Source organism: Thermomyces dupontii, assembly GCF_041956625.1.
Source record: "Thermomyces dupontii strain NRRL 2155 unplaced genomic scaffold VTN31scaffold_5, whole genome shotgun sequence".
In the NCBI taxonomy this organism is placed as follows: Eukaryota; Fungi; Ascomycota; class Eurotiomycetes; order Eurotiales; family Trichocomaceae; genus Thermomyces; species Thermomyces dupontii.
This window is the reverse complement of record NW_027192311.1, coordinates 1,535,360-1,552,337: the sequence shown is the minus strand read 5'-3', so window position 1 is coordinate 1,552,337 and position 16,978 is coordinate 1,535,360. Positions and strand designations below refer to the sequence as shown.

The 16,978-nt window shown below is 52.8% G+C and overlaps 6 protein-coding genes across 6 annotated transcripts; 3 read left to right on the top strand and 3 right to left on the bottom strand.

Moving 5' to 3' along the window:
* Positions 1-40: 40 nt before the first annotated feature.
* Positions 41-1,960, top strand: VTN31DRAFT_5843 (uncharacterized protein; the record flags this gene model as incomplete). The annotated part of the gene is made up of 1 exon (XM_069406387.1): positions 41-1,960. The coding sequence occupies one exon, from the start codon at positions 41-43 to the stop codon at positions 1,958-1,960; it is 1,920 nt and encodes a 639-aa protein (XP_069260000.1).
* Positions 1,961-2,575: 615 nt separating this feature from the next.
* On the bottom strand, positions 2,576-6,172 carry VTN31DRAFT_5842 (uncharacterized protein; the record flags this gene model as incomplete). The annotated part of the gene is made up of 1 exon (XM_069406386.1): positions 2,576-6,172. One exon carries the CDS (start codon positions 6,170-6,172, stop codon positions 2,576-2,578), a length of 3,597 nt encoding a protein of 1,198 aa, XP_069259999.1.
* Positions 6,173-9,092: 2,920 nt separating this feature from the next.
* VTN31DRAFT_5841 (uncharacterized protein) lies at positions 9,093-9,412 on the bottom strand (the record flags this gene model as incomplete). The annotated part of the gene is made up of 2 exons (XM_069406385.1): positions 9,093-9,096; positions 9,147-9,412. The coding sequence occupies 2 exons, from the start codon at positions 9,410-9,412 to the stop codon at positions 9,093-9,095; spliced, it is 270 nt and encodes an 89-aa protein (XP_069259998.1).
* Positions 9,413-9,547: 135 nt separating this feature from the next.
* VTN31DRAFT_5840 (uncharacterized protein) lies at positions 9,548-9,853 on the bottom strand (the record flags this gene model as incomplete). The annotated part of the gene is made up of 2 exons (XM_069406384.1): positions 9,548-9,776; positions 9,843-9,853. 2 exons carry the CDS (start codon positions 9,851-9,853, stop codon positions 9,548-9,550), a joined length of 240 nt encoding a protein of 79 aa, XP_069259997.1.
* Positions 9,854-9,910: 57 nt separating this feature from the next.
* Positions 9,911-10,429, top strand: VTN31DRAFT_5839 (uncharacterized protein; the record flags this gene model as incomplete). The annotated part of the gene is made up of 1 exon (XM_069406382.1): positions 9,911-10,429. The coding sequence occupies one exon, from the start codon at positions 9,911-9,913 to the stop codon at positions 10,427-10,429; it is 519 nt and encodes a 172-aa protein (XP_069259996.1).
* A 336-nt stretch (positions 10,430-10,765) lies between these two features.
* VTN31DRAFT_5838 (uncharacterized protein) lies at positions 10,766-15,592 on the top strand (the record flags this gene model as incomplete). Its single annotated transcript, XM_069406381.1, has 7 exons — positions 10,766-10,808; positions 10,863-10,981; positions 11,037-11,805; positions 11,851-11,927; positions 13,334-13,474; positions 13,531-13,843; positions 13,908-15,592. 7 exons carry the CDS (start codon positions 10,766-10,768, stop codon positions 15,590-15,592), a joined length of 3,147 nt encoding a protein of 1,048 aa, XP_069259995.1.
* Positions 15,593-16,978: the final 1,386 nt, after the last annotated feature.

The following is a 16,978-nucleotide window of genomic DNA, read 5'->3' as shown; positions in this document are numbered from 1 at the left end:
ATTCATAGATTGGAGGATTCGCTACACTGGCCAACTAAGAATGCCGGCGGTGACAACAATGGAGGATGATGAACGCGCGATGGAGCTTTCCTCCATTGCTGCTATCTTCCCAGAACTCAAGATAGACGACCAGCATCCGTTTAAGGCGTCATTGGAACTGCCAGTTACCCTTCCGTCACCGTTGCGGGTGCGTTTTGACCAGGGTTTTGATAACGATAATAGCAACAATGGAGATGCCTTCCAGCACGATGCGGGAGCTGTGGCCGAGCCTGACGCAGAAGTGCACGAACTATCACACCTTCCGCCACTCGACATCTCCGTCGAGTTGCCGAACGGTTATCCAACTGAAAAGCCACCGATCTTCGATATTACCACGTCCCCACCGTGGCTACCTGAGGCGACCATATTGCAGCTGTTGAGTGATGGACGCCGGTTATGGGAAGAAGCCGGAAAAGACATGGTTGTTTACACGTATATTGATCATCTCCAGCAATTGGCGGAGCAGGCTTTTGGCCTTGTCGCCGATAAGGCCGCTAACGAAGTTGTTTTTTCACGGGCCTTGAAGATCAGCATGCTTGATTTTGATCTCAAGGCAAAGAAACTCAAATTCGAACAAGAAACGTTTGAATGCGGTGTTTGTCTGGAGCCGAAGAAAGGGGTGAATTGCCATCGAATGCTGCAATGTTCGCATGTCTTTTGCAGGCCGTGTCTCCAAGACTTCTACAACACTTGCATTACCGAAGGAGACGTTGACAGCGTCAGGTGCATGGCGCCGGACTGCGGCAAGCAAACTGCAGAAAATAACGATGAGACCAGGCAGGGCAGGCCCCGGAAGAAGCGTGATCGAACGATCAGTCCGACTGAATTGTTGCAAATTCCTCTGGAGCGAGAAACAGTCCAACGATATGTTTTCCTGAAGCGGAAGAAGAAGCTTGAGTCCAATAAAAACACTATCTATTGTCCACGAAAATGGTGCCAAGGTGTAGCGCACTCTAAACGGCGACCAAAGCCTGACCAGTTCGTGATCACGGATGACTTTGATGATGACTCGGACGAAGATGATATCATGGCATTTGACCCCATGGGTCCGGAAAGCCAGCTGCCGCCAGTGGCCAAACGGGTCGTGATTTGTGAAGACTGCGGCTACGCTTTTTGCTGCGTCTGCAAAAAGGGTTGGCACGGGGAACTTGTTCGATGCTCACCTCGGCGCGAAGCCGAACTCAGCGCGGAGGAAAAAGCGACGGAAGAATACATGCGGTTGTACACTACAAAGTGCCCAACGTGCGCCACGCCGTGCCAGAAACGGATGGGCTGCAACCACATGATATGCTTCCAGTGCTCGACGCATTTCTGCTACCTCTGCTCAAGCTGGTTGGAGGAGGACAACCCATATCGTCATTTCAACACGACCGACAGCAGCTGCTACAACCGTCTCTGGGACCTGGAAGGCGGGGATGGAATTGACCCGGAGGGCGCGGAAGAACTGCACCGCTTCCCAGCGTTTATCGAAGACTTGGAGATAGAAAGTGAGTCGGACAGTGATAATGACCGGGGGCAACCAGATTGGGTCTCGGATTCAGACACCAGCAGCGACGATGACGACAATGAGAATGGCGGATTTCAACAAGGTCGACACCCACCTCCTCCCGCCCCGGCACCTCCACGAAACCACGCCCGCGGCAACGCCGATGGGGGTCTTCCGAATCGCAACCACCGGAACCAGGACCACCACCTCCACGCAGCCGTGGCCGAACAACAGGCCCAGGCCCTTGCCATCGCGCAGCTTCGCAACCAACGCGCCGCGGCTGCTGGCCCCCGTCAAGGCCCCCGTCGTCCGGTCGGTGGTCTTCGACCAGCAGCACATCGGCACAATGCGCAGCCATTTCCGGGTCTGCAGCGGTTCTTGGAGCTTGCGGAGAATGATCGGGAAGATGAATGGGATAGTGATGAACTAGAATAAACATCGAGAGCGTGATTGAATTTCTGGATCGTTCGCATTGTCGGTGTCATGAGTTGGCTACATATTGACTCCTTTTTGTGATTAGGTATGGTCTTCTTCTTGAATGTGCATTTTATTTATGCCTGTCCGATCATCACTTCCCAGTGTAAATATATCAAGCAAATGGATCAATCTGGCGAAGAACATGATGCAGTGCACGTCGACAAGTGATAGATTCAGATATTAAGTACCTATTCCATTCATGTAGTAGATTCCTAAACACAACAAACTCCGCAATCAATGGGGTATATGTACGACAAATCCTAACCGACCACTCCCGCCAAACCTTTGCAAAAAAAAAAAAAAAAAAAAAAAAAAGGAAAAACAAGACAAACGATCGACAATGAGCGTGTGGATCAATGCTGTAGAGAACTCCAGACACAAAACAACTGCCCCGGTATGAATGGAGACCTTGAACTCTCAGCCAACAAAATGAACAAGAAAAAAAAAGGATCAAAAGGAAGGCGTGGCCGTATGTGTATATGAAAGTGACCGCAATGTCGATGGTGAAAGGGCAATGTGCGGATTGAAAGAAGGATGGGAAGGAGGGCAAGAAAGAAGAGGTGTCAGGCACAGTCATTCTGAAGCTTCAGGCCTAACTCCTAGGCCCTTGAGGATCACGCGCCGGTTGGAACCAACAGTTCCAATGTCACTGACGCTGCGCACACTCAGTCGCGAGGAGGTTTGCAGTTCCCTATCCAGTCGCGGCTCGGCGTGTCGGTGCGGGGGCTTGGCTGCCGACGATGACGATGACCGTCGCGCCTGGTCGATGACGTCTTCCACCCATGCCTCACTCTCTGGGGTTATGGAAACGCGTCGGGATCGGGGCGTGGGTCCGGCAAGCCCCAATGGCTGCGAATGCATTTGCGGCAGCCTTGCCGAAGCTGGAGGAGGTGGGTATGGACTTGTACTGTCGCCGAGCGCAGAGGACACGCTGATGGAAAAGATGGAGGATATCGACGCGCGGCGTTCCGAACGATGGGCCCGCGGTGACGCGTCATCGCCCGCAACAGACGAGTCATCGGCAGTATGAAGTGACAGCTCCGTTGGCTTCGACGACCGAGTCTTGCGGACAGACAATGAAGAACCCGGTCGGTTGTTGGGACTATGCCCGGATGTTGTGATTGTGGAGCTGGGCGACGACGGGACAGTAGACCGTCCTGCTGGAAGGTCTTGGACCTCTACTTGGCTGTTCTGAGTCGCCCGGCGGCCATGGTGGAGGACGTATTCCCGCAGGTATTCGCCTAGATCAGCCCAACCGCCGCCCACTCGGACCATGACTCGTTCACCATCTTCACCGACAGAGCGGACAAAAAGCTTGGTTGGCGTCGTCTTTCCGCGTTGGTGCAGATGGTATAATCTCACCGTCTTCTCGTTCCGCGGAATGTGCGGGCGTCTGGATCGCGATGATGCCGGAGCCAGCGTGATCGACGGTGTTGCGCTCCGACTCGTCGTCGACAATGGCGACATGGGTCGAGGCCGCTCTGATCTGGATATCGACGACACGGTCGACTGCTGGTCAAAGTCGTAGGTGGGGGTGGAACTGAGGTGAATGCGGCCGGGAATGTTACAAATTATGGATTGTATCTTCCCCTGCAGCTCTTCGTCGGCTTCGTTAAGCGGTCGTATCGAGAATGAGTCGGTCAACGGAGAGCTCTGCTTCGAATCACCCACGTCACTGACGAAAGAACTCATGCTCTCGCTACTCTTCTGCGTGTGGAGCTGGCGTCCTGGAACCTCCAGCAAAGACCCGACAGACGACCTTTGTCTAAGTGATCGGCGGCCAGAGTCCAAATCCACAGAAGGGGCGAGCTTGTGCCGCGTTCTATTCGCAGGCGTGTCCGGGCGATTTGGTCCCTGTTGCGACCGTCTCGATGGGACAGCCTTGTTCAGGGACGATATTGTGCTTCTCATCAACGTCGAATTCGGACGCACCGCTCGCCGAGGCACCGCATTCCAGGGAGGTGACTCGCTTCCTCTTCTCGACTGCAGCTCTCTTTGTGCGCCGACAGCTGTGTCTGAACCTGGTTTGAGTGGGGGGATTGATGGAATGTCGGGATCGCTGGCATCATTCATGAAGCGTTGAAGCGGCAAGCTAGCCGTCTGGGTCTGCTGAAATGATTGGAGTTTCCTCAGTACTGCGGGGTCCAGATGAAGCGGTTCCTCACGTGGTGTGGCATCACTGTGCGAGCCTGCTGGATCGCGAGGAGGAATGACAGCAAGATCATCGGAGCTTGGAAGCTTGGTTGTTGAAGCTTCATGGTACTCCGTTACTTCGTCGCGTGGCGCTCGACGGCACGAGCCCTCAATTGTCGGAACAGGCCGTCCGGCCGTGAAGATGATGGATCTCTTGTCCAGTTCTGATATATCCTGGCTGGAACCCAGAGCTCGATCGGGCGTCGTCGAGGGCTCGGATTCTGCGTCAGTTGTCAACATGCTGTCTTCCGAGTCCTTGTCCGCCGGATCCCTTGTTGACATGGAACCAGGGCTTGTCTGATGCGGGCTAAGTGGCTGGACCGGTCCACCCGGCGAATCCAATCTCGACTTGCTCGCTGTCTCTGCAGGTACAACCGAACTGTTCACCAGAAGTGGCTCTGAACCAGCGGAAGTTCGGAGACGCTCCGAGTCGACAATGGACGACGAATCCGGTCGCGTCATATCCAGTATGGAACGCGAGTCATGCACAGAACTTGGGACTGGCACTTTGGACGGTGAGGATTCCTGCGCATTTGGGAGACCTTCAGCAATCTGCAGAGAAACGATATCGCAAGGCTGACTCCCTGCACCCTTGTCGCCCGAAGGCACGGTAATTTCCACTTGGGCCGCTGAAAGTCCATCTTTTGGAGCACTCCGCACGGGTTCGTTGGGATGGCTCTCTACCAAGACCTGTGTGGGTGCAGATTGTTTGAAAGCAGACTCAGAAGTGATCATAGAATGTGTTCGAGGAGATTCAGGGTTAACCTCGGTCGAGGATGGCTGGGACGATACGGCGACATCATCGATCTTGGAATCAGCCGTGCGGTCATCCGCAGGTGCTTTTGAACCGTCGTTCGTAGCGGCAGGAGATGAACTCGTATGCCGCGTCCATGCGTCTGTCTGCTTCTCCTTCGTGATCTGCTCTCGCCGAAGAGTTTCTTCATGTTGTGACCGTCTCCAGTCGTTTGCCATTGCCGTCCGTTCGGCCTCGACGGCCCAGGTGGCAAAGTCGGCCTCTATGGAATCGAGGCTGTCGATCCATACTTCTGGAAGACAGTCCTCTCGACCTTCGAGTGCATCGAGGACGCTGTCCATCCTACGACCGGCTTCCGTAATGGAATCACCAAGTTCCTCCTTCATGGAGTGGTAAGATGCCATTGATAGTTCATCCCTTGCAGGACTGCTACGTAGGGAAGCCATGGCAGCATCTAACGAGCTTCGTGCGACATCAATCGCTGAGAGTAGTCCGGGAATTTGCTGCAGGACGAGTAACCGGACATCCCACGTATTCAGCAGAATCTTGAGGCGAGATAGCGTGGGAAGCGCCCTCATTATCGTGGCCGTGACGACAGCGGTGAAGTCGCTGAGCTGAGCGTATGAAAATGGAGGGGCGGAGACGGAGCTGAGGGCGCTGTTCGACGATGAAGGCCGTGACCGCGATGGGACATGTACGTTCAACAGATGCTCCTTCAGTTCATCGACATTGAGATTGTATATCCCGTCCCTGATCTCTTCTATTCGAGACTGATAGGTTTCCACCACCTTCGCAGGCAAGCTGCCCAAGTATTCCTCTCCGTCCGTCTGCTGCCCACCGTCAGACGCAGATGGGGGCAGAAAACCTTTCCCCAGACCAACATCCTTTCCTGTCGGCCAGGTCCATTGCTGGACCTCCTTCAGCCACTCCCTTAGCTGCTGCGCGGTAATAGCCGCTCTGGCGCCCAGAGCTCGGTCCTCAGCGGAGACCTGTGAGATGGTTTTGAATAACAAATTCTTCCCATGCGATTCATGTTTAGAGACGGCGTTGATAGCTGAGAGAGCATCGAGAATGGCTTCCGGTGTCGCCTCGCCCAGGAGAGGATCCGAGGTAGTGGGAGGTAGCAGTGATCGCTTTGGAGATCGCGACGGAGTGATGGGATGTCGTGCCGATGAATCGGGAACGCGCAAGGAGGCTTGCGGGAGAGAAGTCTGGTTGAGCATGGTGACGAGGATACCGAATGGTCATCACTAAGAGGAGAGTTCAACGGCGCAACGCGGTTGCCGCTTGAGGTCCACGGATCGTCCAGGGCCTTCTTCCACACACCAGCCACATGCTGAAGTGTTCGGTTTCTTTGGGACACCTGGGTTGCCCGCTACCAGTTTCGAGAAAAAGAATGTCGTATATCAGTCGACACCGGGTCGTATCTCCGAACCGGTATCGTTTCCATCAAAAGAAGGATCGTAGTGATCAAGGGCGAGGAAAAGAGCGACTGAAATGGAAGCGAGAGTGGGCAGTGATGCCTGCACGAAGTGGCAGAGATACCAGATCTCTGCACGTCGGTGGAGACTGCGATTCTAACGAGCGACAATAGTCATGCGAGTGGTGGCAGCATGCAGCGTTGGCGTCAGCAAACTGACGTGTTGTAGGCTTGTAGCTTGCAGGAGAATCCCATTTCTAAGCCGGGAAATTTTTAGGGGCCGGCGCTTGTTTCTCACCCTGGAGGAATTGGTTCTTGGCCAGTCTCCGTAGAAGCGGTCTGAAGTGGCTTGTTTCTATCATTTCTTCATAAGCTACTTGATTTCATCCACCCTCTGAATTCAAATGGAGAACCTAGTTGCTGTAATAATTCACTCTCCCTTGCTGCTCTTCTGCAACCTGCAGCTCTCCATCATCTCTGTAATCAAATTACCCGATGAAGCAGTTCGGGCAAATCAGTCTTGGCGCGTAGTCACGTGGATTGTCCTATTCTAAACCGTTCGTGGATTAGCGTGGTCTACTTTCCGAGGTTTAAACTTCACTCTGCGAGAAACATCAGATTCCAGCCACCGGCAACTTCGGCTCGCTCACACTGCCAAGTTTCAGAGGGTTTGGCTTGTAGCAAGCAAAGAAAGAGAAGTGACCGAATACAGTACTCGGGATGCGTTGATCTTGTTGATACAGTCCTCCAGAGTCTTGAGAGAATCGAAAGTTGAATAACTTACTGTACAGATACCTACCTAAATACCGGGACAATCCTCGCTCACAAAGAACTGTCTCTTGCATTCAGGTGACCGGTCATATTTGTCATTAGTACTGCGTTCGATAAAGAGTGCTGATTTATTCATTACCTATGGCGTCAGTCCTTAAGCCAAAGAGCGCAACAGGGCTGCCCGCCATGCCCTTGTGCAGCTTACCTTCCACTGGATTGCTTAAACCGTTGCATCGTCACAATGAATCCATGCAATCATTTGGGCAGCCTTTTGGGTTCTTATTTGTAGTCGTTGTACTCGGATGGATGGTTTCACCTTGAACAAGGCCCGAACCTAGCCTGGAACTCTGTCCCATAACCCATCCGTCCGGGCCTGGAAGGAGGACCTTCGGAAAGTGGCCGTAAACACTCTCCTGTGGAGTGCCCAGTCGTTATGGAGAATAAAATACATGTGACATCGTCTATGAGGATTACCAGGGCAGTGATCATGACTTCTCATTCATAGCCGGCTCCGGGGAGATCCCCTAGAATCTTTCTGACCAGGATGAGACGACCGATTCTTTGACGACAGATTCCGCAGGCAGTTGATCTATGGTCTCTACCTCCTGCGTCTTGGACTTCACGCGAGTCCGGCTCGCCATTGGATACGTCACACTGTGAATCTGCCGTTGGCAGTCATGCCATCCAGCGGTGGAAAGGTCCCTCCTTTCCCTCGTTTTTCTCTCTTTCTTTTTCAATTGCCTCGAGTCCTGTCCGCAATGCGGACGAAGGGAAGGCCTTGCTTCTCACGTGTCCGTCAAACCGACGAAGTTCGTCCAGTCTGTTGTGAGCATTCTGTCTTGAATGCTTGCAGTCCTCAGGGATGCGATAAAGTCCATCAAAGGTACTGATAGGATAATTGACATGGGATGTACTCAGATGAGTACTGATTAATTAGGAGGCAGTCTCGGTGTCTAAGCAGAGGCAACGCCTTTACCAGATGGAAGGAGAAGAAAAAGGAAGGAGAAGCCTAGATTCCCGACCTGCCCTTTATATCCACCTCTGGGCGCCTTAGGGTTCTAGCCCTCGCACGTGCTCAGACTATCCAGGAATTGAATAAGGCAGGTAAAAGCTTGGGCTACTACTCAGGGGTCTTCCCATAGAAAGCATAATTTGAATCTGGAGAGAGAGTTGAGCATGAAGAGTGGACGAGCACCAAACCATACTGAAGCTGTTGCTTCCCAAGTCTGCAGAACGAGCTCTTCCATGCTGCGCAGGTGGAAACAAGAAAGGACTCAAGAGCGCTGTATAATAGTATGGTCTGCCTGTCCATTATTATGCGCTGCCATATCGAAGACATAATAGAAGCTTGATGAGGTTCTACAATGTGCCACTAATTATGAGTTGACACCCGCAGTAAAACCATGGCGCAGGGTTGGGATATGGCGGGTGACACGGCTATGACGTATGTCGAGAGCTGTATCCTCCAAAAGCTTACCATGCATACACGTATGATATACTCCGTACCTGCGCATTACATTGCTGCCTTCAAGCCAGAATGAGCTGCTGCGTGGCCTTGACAATAGAGAACGATACAATATCCCATGCAGCCTGAGACTTCGGCCAACATGTTCGCAGAAGTCGGCAAAGAGCATGCGGACAGCAGATATAGTCCGTATACCACCGCAACAAAGACACTCACTTTGGGTTAGTCCGATCTTTTCCAGGAAGAACCTGTACATATGGCTAACGGTGAACAGAGTCTATGTCTGATGTGCCACAGGACCTTTTGGCAGCAGTTCAGGAGCTTGAGGATTTATTCAACATTTCTTCTCCCAAACTCAAATTGATAACAGATCATTTTGTCCGGGAGCTCGAGAAGGGTAACTCTCATTCTGGCATTCCATGAATAAAAGGCTGATCGAGGGCGCAGGACTTAACGACGAAGGAGGGAACATCGTGAGTCAGTGGCGCTACCTATTCGAAGGGATAAGTCAACTGACCAAGCCATAGCCGATGAACGTTACCTGGGTCTTTGGGTTACCGACAGGGAATGAAGAAGGAGAATATGTGACATTGGACATGGGAGGCACGAATCTTCGCGTCTGTTACATCGTCCTGACGAACCGCCAGGGCGAGTATAAGATCCTGCAGGATAAGTACCCTTTGCCCGACGGATTGAAAAGCGGCAGCGCGGAGCAGCTGTGGGGGTTCGTTGCGGACTGTACGGGCAAGTTTCTTCGAGAACACAATTTCGTCGATCCCGCGAAGAAGGAGAAACTTCCTCTGTCATTTACATTCTCTTTCCCCGTAACGCAGACGAATATCCGATCAGGTATATTGCAACGTTGGACTAAGGGCTTCGACGTTGATGGTGTCGAGGGGTACGACGTCGTGCCGCAGTTGGAAAAGGCATTCGCAGAGAAGGTTAGTGACCACTTCGGGCTTGAATAAACACCCCAGGTGTAGTTGCTAAACTCCCGGGCAGAATGTCCCAGTCGACATCGTAGCTGTAGTCAATGACACCACCGGGACATTGATTGCTTCGGCATATCAGGACCCGGAGATCAAAATTGGGAGTATATTCAGCACCGGCGTCAACGCCGCATATATGGAGAAATGCAGTGCGATCCCAAAGATCAGAAGTCACAATCTCTCTGGTGATACCGAGATCGCTATCAACACCGAGTACGGAGCATTCGACAACGACAAGAAAATCCTACCTCGAACTCATTTCGACGACCGGATAGACCAGGAGTCAGCACGCCCGGGCCAACAGCTGTATGAGAAGATGGTTGCAGGTCTCTATGTCGGGGAACTGTTGCGTTATGTGTTCTTGGAGCTCCATCACCGCGGGTTGTTGTTCCAGGGGCGAGACATAACGGCCGTACGGGAGAAGCCTGGCCTCGACAGCGCATTCATGTCAACAGTGGAGCAGGACAACACCAAAGCCATGGCTGGAATCGCAGAAGAATGTAAGAGACTTTTCGGTTTTGAGCCGGAGCCTTATGAGCTCAAGGTGATCCGTTTCCTGACCAAATCGATTGGGAGACGAACAGCACGGTTATATGCATGCGGCATTGCTGCGATCGTTAAGAAACAGGGTCTGGAAAGATGCAATGTGGGAGTTGATGGCTCTGTCTTCCATTGCTATGCGCACTTTCGCGAAAGAGCTGCTCAAGCCCTAAAGGAGATCATGGACTGGTCCGAAGAGGGTCCGCAACGCATCTCGCTGGTGTCTGCGCAGGATGGTTCCGGCGTTGGAGCAGCTCTTATTGCGGCGCTAGCGTTGCGGGGATCGCAGAGTTAACTGTGGCTGCAACAATCATATCGGCAGCACCAAGGATGATTGATTGAAGCTGGTGCTCAGGAGATTAGGTTGAATCCTTAGGCTCAGAGCTTGACTCAGCAGCTCCCCACAATAGCTTTGGTTTAGAAGCGTGTCATTGGTCTTTCAAAAAGGACGCTAGTATGTATATAGTATGTATTAACTAGTACGAGTACGAGAAATCAATTCATAACCTTTTTAGGCTTAGTAAAACTCTTAAATCGATTGGAGACGCGCTGAGCGCAACGCGCGCGACATCGCAAGTTAGCGAATTGGCAACAGAACTTGACCGTCTTGGTCGATTCGGGCTATAAAAATATGAGGTTCAGGAGCCAGTTGTCCAATGTCGGCGTCTTCGCTAGTAAGTAGCCTTTCCAATTCTGCATCAGCTAGTTGAGGTAATCACACTTATTAGAGCTCACGGCGTCTCTCGCGTCGCTGGGGAAGATATGTTGGATGAGACTCGAGGATGAGGTCGTTCGCTTTACGATAATTCCAGACCAGGGGACGCAAGTGTGGGCGCAGTTGCCCATTGTATGGCTCCTACCCCGCTGCAAAGGAATGCTCGCTCATGGTCCTTCCACCGCAGGATGCGATTTTCGACGACACCTATACGCTACAGTCGGCCACTGGAGTGATCAATCTGGAGGTCCCGATTGGCGCGCTGTCTCGTGCTCTCCGTTCCGCGAATGGGGCTACTTCAGCCCAATTGCGACTGACTACGAAGGCTGGCGTACCTCTTCTCGCATTGACAATTGTCACAAGCAAATGGACACCAAGGCCGAATGCTTTATCTGTCGATGGCGGTGATGCGCAACGAGACCGGGAAGATGAGTCTGGTCAGCAACAGCGGCCGGTGGGGGGTCCGCGCGAGCGAGAGATTGTAGTCACGCAAGAGGTTCCGGTCAAAGTGTTGCATCAATCGGCGGTCGAAGGACTGCATGAACCTCGATGCCGAGATCCCGATGTGCATATCATCCTTCCAAGCTTGGCGCAATTGAAAGCCATTTCAGATCGCTTCACCAGATTGGCAGCGAACAATCTTAAGTCGAGCGGGGGAATGGGAGGATCAGGACCAAAACTGGAGCTAAGCGCCAATATGCATGGCTCGCTGAAATTGAGCATCTCAGCGGACTCGCTGCGCATTTCCAGTGTCTGGACCGGACTGGTAAACCCGCCACTCGACTTGGATCAGATGTCGCCGTCAGAAATTGCCCAACTACCAAGTGAAAGAATGAGGGCGCTAGGTGCTGAATCGAATGGAGATGATGAAGCAGGTTGGGCCAAAGTGCGCATCGACGGAAAAGACTGGAGTCGCGTCCTCAGTGTCGGTCGACTGAGTCCGAAAGTGGTTGCATGTACGTATAATTCTTTGTTGGAGGTTCAGGGCTGACGTTGAACAGGCTTTTTGCACGGAACAGCCCTCATTCTTTATGTTTATCTCCGAGGAGACTGGGCGGGTGACGAATCGTGTCTGACAGTAAGTAAATACCCGCAATATCTGTCACACCTTCTAACGAATCAGTATTACATCAATTCATATGCGCCATGAGTCGTTGCCGATTTTGTTCTCTCCAACACAAGCAGCCCGCTAGCCGCGCAGGGCTGGTGACTTCATTTCTCAGACAATCCAGTCGTGTATATCCACGCTTCATTCGCTTGGTCGCACGGGTGAAGTTACGACGGCCGTGTAAAGACTCGGAGAAGTTGTTTGCCGGTGATAAGCTGTCACGGACACAGATGCCAAAGCAATTTGGGCTGCTGACCATGAATGGATGACATCGTGTACAACGCCGTGACACAGACGGGCCTGGGTCGAATTTTCCATGACAGATGGATCCCCTTTACTAACGCCGAGTGCAATGTCATCTGGCTTGCAAGATCAGGCTGGTCCTTGAATCACTTCGAGCTGTTCTTGAGCCGCGAGACCTTATGAGGTGGAAACCGGACCAAGAGGCCTCTAGAAGGTGGTCATCTGCAGCTGTTGAACGCAGTCCATTATTGTATGGCCATTCCCAGCAATCCCATGGCACAGAGGCCATTCGTTGTCAAGTACAGGCTTCAATTCTCCTCGCCTTTGATTGATCGAAGGATCGCATGCTTTGCCATTTCGCGGCTCTGTCATTCATACATGTATCTTTTTAAGTTGAGCAGAGTAAGCGGACTACAAGAATGGTCATACGAATTCATCAATCCCGTCTACCGAGTGTCTAGAGTGCTGGGTCACATCAAGAGGTTTGTTCGGTTTCACCCATTCGACAATCCCCGCGTCCGTTCTCCCTGAAAAGTAAATAGGTAAAAGGGCTAACCCTAATAACATTAGTGCTCTCTCCAGGGAGAAGCGACCTCTAGGGCAATTGACTGAATTACATAAGTCTGTTCTGGCCGTCCAAATCCCCGATAGATTCAGCCAATCCCGGCGATAGAGCGACATCACAAGCTCGAGACCCGGCAGTTTACAGAAACAGTTTCCAAATCAACCTGTTCTTCGCCGACCAGGATGGGAATGACTATGCGTAAAACCTGGAATAACTGGCCGTGGATCCAGTGCTCGTGTTCTGTCAAATGATTGCCTACTTGTCCTACGTGGGGAGAATCTCTCACTTGTCGAAGTGACGTCGTAGTTCGACGTCATTGTTGCGTCCAGCAGACAATGTCAATTCCCTGCGCAAACGAACAAACCCCTAACATATGAACATGACCTGATGGCGATTATATATTCCTTTCATTGCTAGGTTTAATTGTGAGCCACATTGTACTTGTTCAAGTCGAATGGAATCCCAAGCTACTGAAACAATGGCTACTTCGGTATCAGCAGGCCTGAGTAAGGTTCAAGGGGCCGTAAAGTCGGTCGCAACAGACAAGAAAATCAACGATCTTGCCAAGGACACTCGCGACGTCCACGAGAAGACCAAATTCACGAGCGACCATGGCGTCCCGATCAGCAACACTGATCACTGGCTCAAAGTAGTCTCGGATGAACGAGGCGGACCCAGTACTTTGGAGGATCAATTCGCGCGAGAAAAGGTTCGAATTCCATTGTAATTGTCCCGAGAGCTGGTGAATTGACATTTGATTGTCAGATTCAACGATTCGACCATGAACGTATTCCCGAGCGCGTTGTTCATGCCCGTGGCACGGGCGCCTTTGGCAACTTCCGGCTCAAGGAAAGCGCCGAAGATGTGACCTATGCCGGCGTGCTCACGGACACGTCGCGTAGTACTCCGGTGTTTGTTCGCTTCTCGACTGTCCAGGGCAGCCGGGGCAGTGCGGATACAGTGCGAGATGTCCGTGGGTTTGCGACCAAGTTCTACACCGACGAAGGGATTTGGGATTTGGTCGGCAACAATATCCCAGTTTTCTTCATTCAAGATGCAATCAAGTTTCCAGATTTTGGTACGTACCCACTCACACTCGCATGGGGGGATTTCAAAGAGAGATTCTAATAGTTCGAGTTCAGTTCATGCCGTCAAACCTGAACCTCACAATGAAGTCCCCCAAGCCCAAACCGCTCACAACAACTTTTGGGACTTTGAATATCTCCATTCTGAGTCCACCCACATGTTCATGTGGGCCATGTCCGACCGCGCCATCCCTCGTTCGTACCGGATGATGCAGGGTTTCGGCGTCAACACGTTCAGTCTGATCAACAAGGAGGGCAAGCGGCACTTTGTCAAGTTCCACTGGATCCCGCACTTGGGAGTGCACTCTCTCGTCTGGGACGAGTGCCTGAAGCTGGCCGGGCAGGATCCCGACTTCCATCGCAAGGACCTCATGGAGGCCATTGATCACAAGGCCTATCCCAAGTGGGATCTCGGGATCCAGCTGATTCCGGAAGAGAAGCAGGATGATTTTGACTTTGACATTTTCGACGCCACCAAGGTCTGGCCAGAGGAACTGGTCCCCATCCGCGTCATTGGCGAGCTGGAGCTCAACCGGAACGTGGACGAGTTCTTCCCTCAGACGGAGCAGGTGGCTTTTTGCACCAGCCATGTCGTGCCAGGCATTGACTTCTCCGATGATCCGCTCCTGCAAGGACGCAACTTCTCCTACTTTGACACGCAACTCTCGCGTCTGGGGGTCAACTGGGAGGAATTGCCGATCAACCGGCCAGTCTGTCCGGTCATGAACCACAACCGTGACGGGGCCATGCGGCACCGCATCACCAAGGGCACCGTCAACTACTGGCCTAACCGATTCGATGCCGTCCCGCCGACCAAGCCCGAAGAAGGGGGTTATGTGAGCTACCCGTCAAAGGTCACCGGCTACAAGAAGCGCGCCCTGGGCCCCAAGTTCCGCGAGCACTTCAGCCAGCCGCAGTTGTTCTACAACTCGCTGACCGACTACGAGAAGGAGCATGTTGCCAAGGCGTTCAGCTTCGAGCTCGACCACTGCGACGACCCGGTTGTGTACGAGCGCATGGTCACCCGCATCGCCGACATCGACCTTCCGCTGGCGCAGCGCGTCGCAGTCATGGTCGGTGCGCCGACGCCGCAGAACGCAGGTCGTCCCAACCACGGTCGCAAATCCCGCGGCCTGTCGCAGTTGGACTTTTTGCCGAAGGAGCCGACCATCGAATCTCGTCGGATTGCCATCCTCATCGGCGATGGCTACGATCCCGTGGCCTTCAATGGGCTGTACGGCGCGATCAAGGCAGCGGGCGCGCTGCCGTTTGTCATCGGCTCCAAGCGCCAGCCCATCCTTCCGGAGGGAGCGTCACAGCATTCCAGCAAGGGGACGGTTCCAGCTCACCACTTTGACGGACAGCGCTCAACCATGTTTGACGCGACATTCATCCCGGGTGGATCACACATCCGGACCCTGAAGCAGAATAGCCAGGTTCGGTACTGGATCGCGGAAAGCTTCGGCCATCTCAAGGCGATCGGCGCCACGGGTGAGGCTGTTGACTTGGTGCGCTCGGTGCTCAGTGACGTCGCCCAGCTGTACTTCTCTGAAGGCAACGAGGTGATGGAGTCGTACGGCGTGGTGACGGCGCGCACGGATCTCAAGCCCGAAAGCTTCAAGGAGACCCTCAAACTGGTCAAGGAGGCCAAGGACTTTGTGGGCAAGTTCTTCTACGAGATTGCTCAACACCGCAACTATAAGCGGGAGTTGGATGGACTGGCAAAGGTGGTGCCATTCTAAGCAGGTTTTGAGAGGACTTTGTAAAATCAATCACCTGTTAAGAATGAAGTCTGGAAGTGACAGATAATTGATTTCCCGCCCGTAGATGGATTTTGGCAACCACTCCCCCAGCGTTGTAAACCTAGGTACATACCTAGATTGTGGACAACTGTCATCCGGGCCGATCGTAGGCCTTACATTAATTGGCACCTTACCTTTTTTTTTTTTTTTTTTTTTTTTTTTCACGTCAGCCGACGCATCCATCGTTTTCTTCAACGCCACAATCTCACCAGGATCCGCAACCCCGCTCTTGTCATCGACAATCGCACTGGAATGCAACCACTCTGCGCCCGTGGCGTCGAGCAATAACCGCGCATTCGCCGCCCGCACGCCGCCCCCAACAACAATCTCCATCCGTTTCCGCCCCCGCGCGGCAGCACTAGCCGCCGCTGCCTTCATCAACCCCGCGATTCGGCCCCGACCTTCCATCGCGCCACCGTCGAGTGTACCGGATGTCAGGATCCCCGCGAACCCCGTCTTAGCGACGTCATCGATGGCCTGAGCGTCATCTTCGACAGATCGCCGCGCGAGGAGATGGTCAAAGGCTCGGTGGAAGGTGCACGGATAGGGGGCTGCCGCTTGGACAAGCCATGCACACCGCGGTACATCGATCTCGGTGCCCTGCGGTGTGAGGATGCCGAAGACGAAGCCCCCGTGAATGCTAATCCCCTCGGTGCGCTCTGTTTGTAGGGCGTCGAAGCGCCTCTTGAATGTTTCGATAGACTCGAGCATTGTCTGGAACTCCGACTCGGTGTAGACGAAGTCTCCCCCGCGCGGTCGGATCATTATCCGGATATTGATCGTTTTTGCAGACTTGCCATCCGATGTATTATTGTTGGTCGGCGTAGTACTAGTACTGGTAGTAGCAGTCTGATCAGCGATGACTTGGTCAAAGGTCTCCATGGACGGCGTAGTGCCGCCGGCGGCTTGCGAGTCCTCGGCACAGAGCTCGATGCGGTCGGCATTATGGGCGGCGGCGATGAGGGCGGATCGGGCGCCGAAGCAGGCAATTTCGAGAGACGGCATTTTCGACTGTTTTATTGTTCGGACACCGTCGCTCGAGATGTGCAAAAAGTTTACTTCGATAAGGACCAGGAGTGGTTCGATACGGTAGCAACTTTGAAATGGATAACTGAGGTCACTCTACTCGTGTACACTTGTCCATGACTGTACGTTTACAGGGAAAATAACGAGTTCAAGATGCAAAATGAAATTGTCCGTCGCTATCCAAACCTTTCCTATATCACAACCCGGAATGAACAATTAAGTACCGTAGGATGCATGCATGCAAGACAGAGAGGTATATACAACAAGCACGATGATGCCTCCATGACAAAGGAAAAGAAC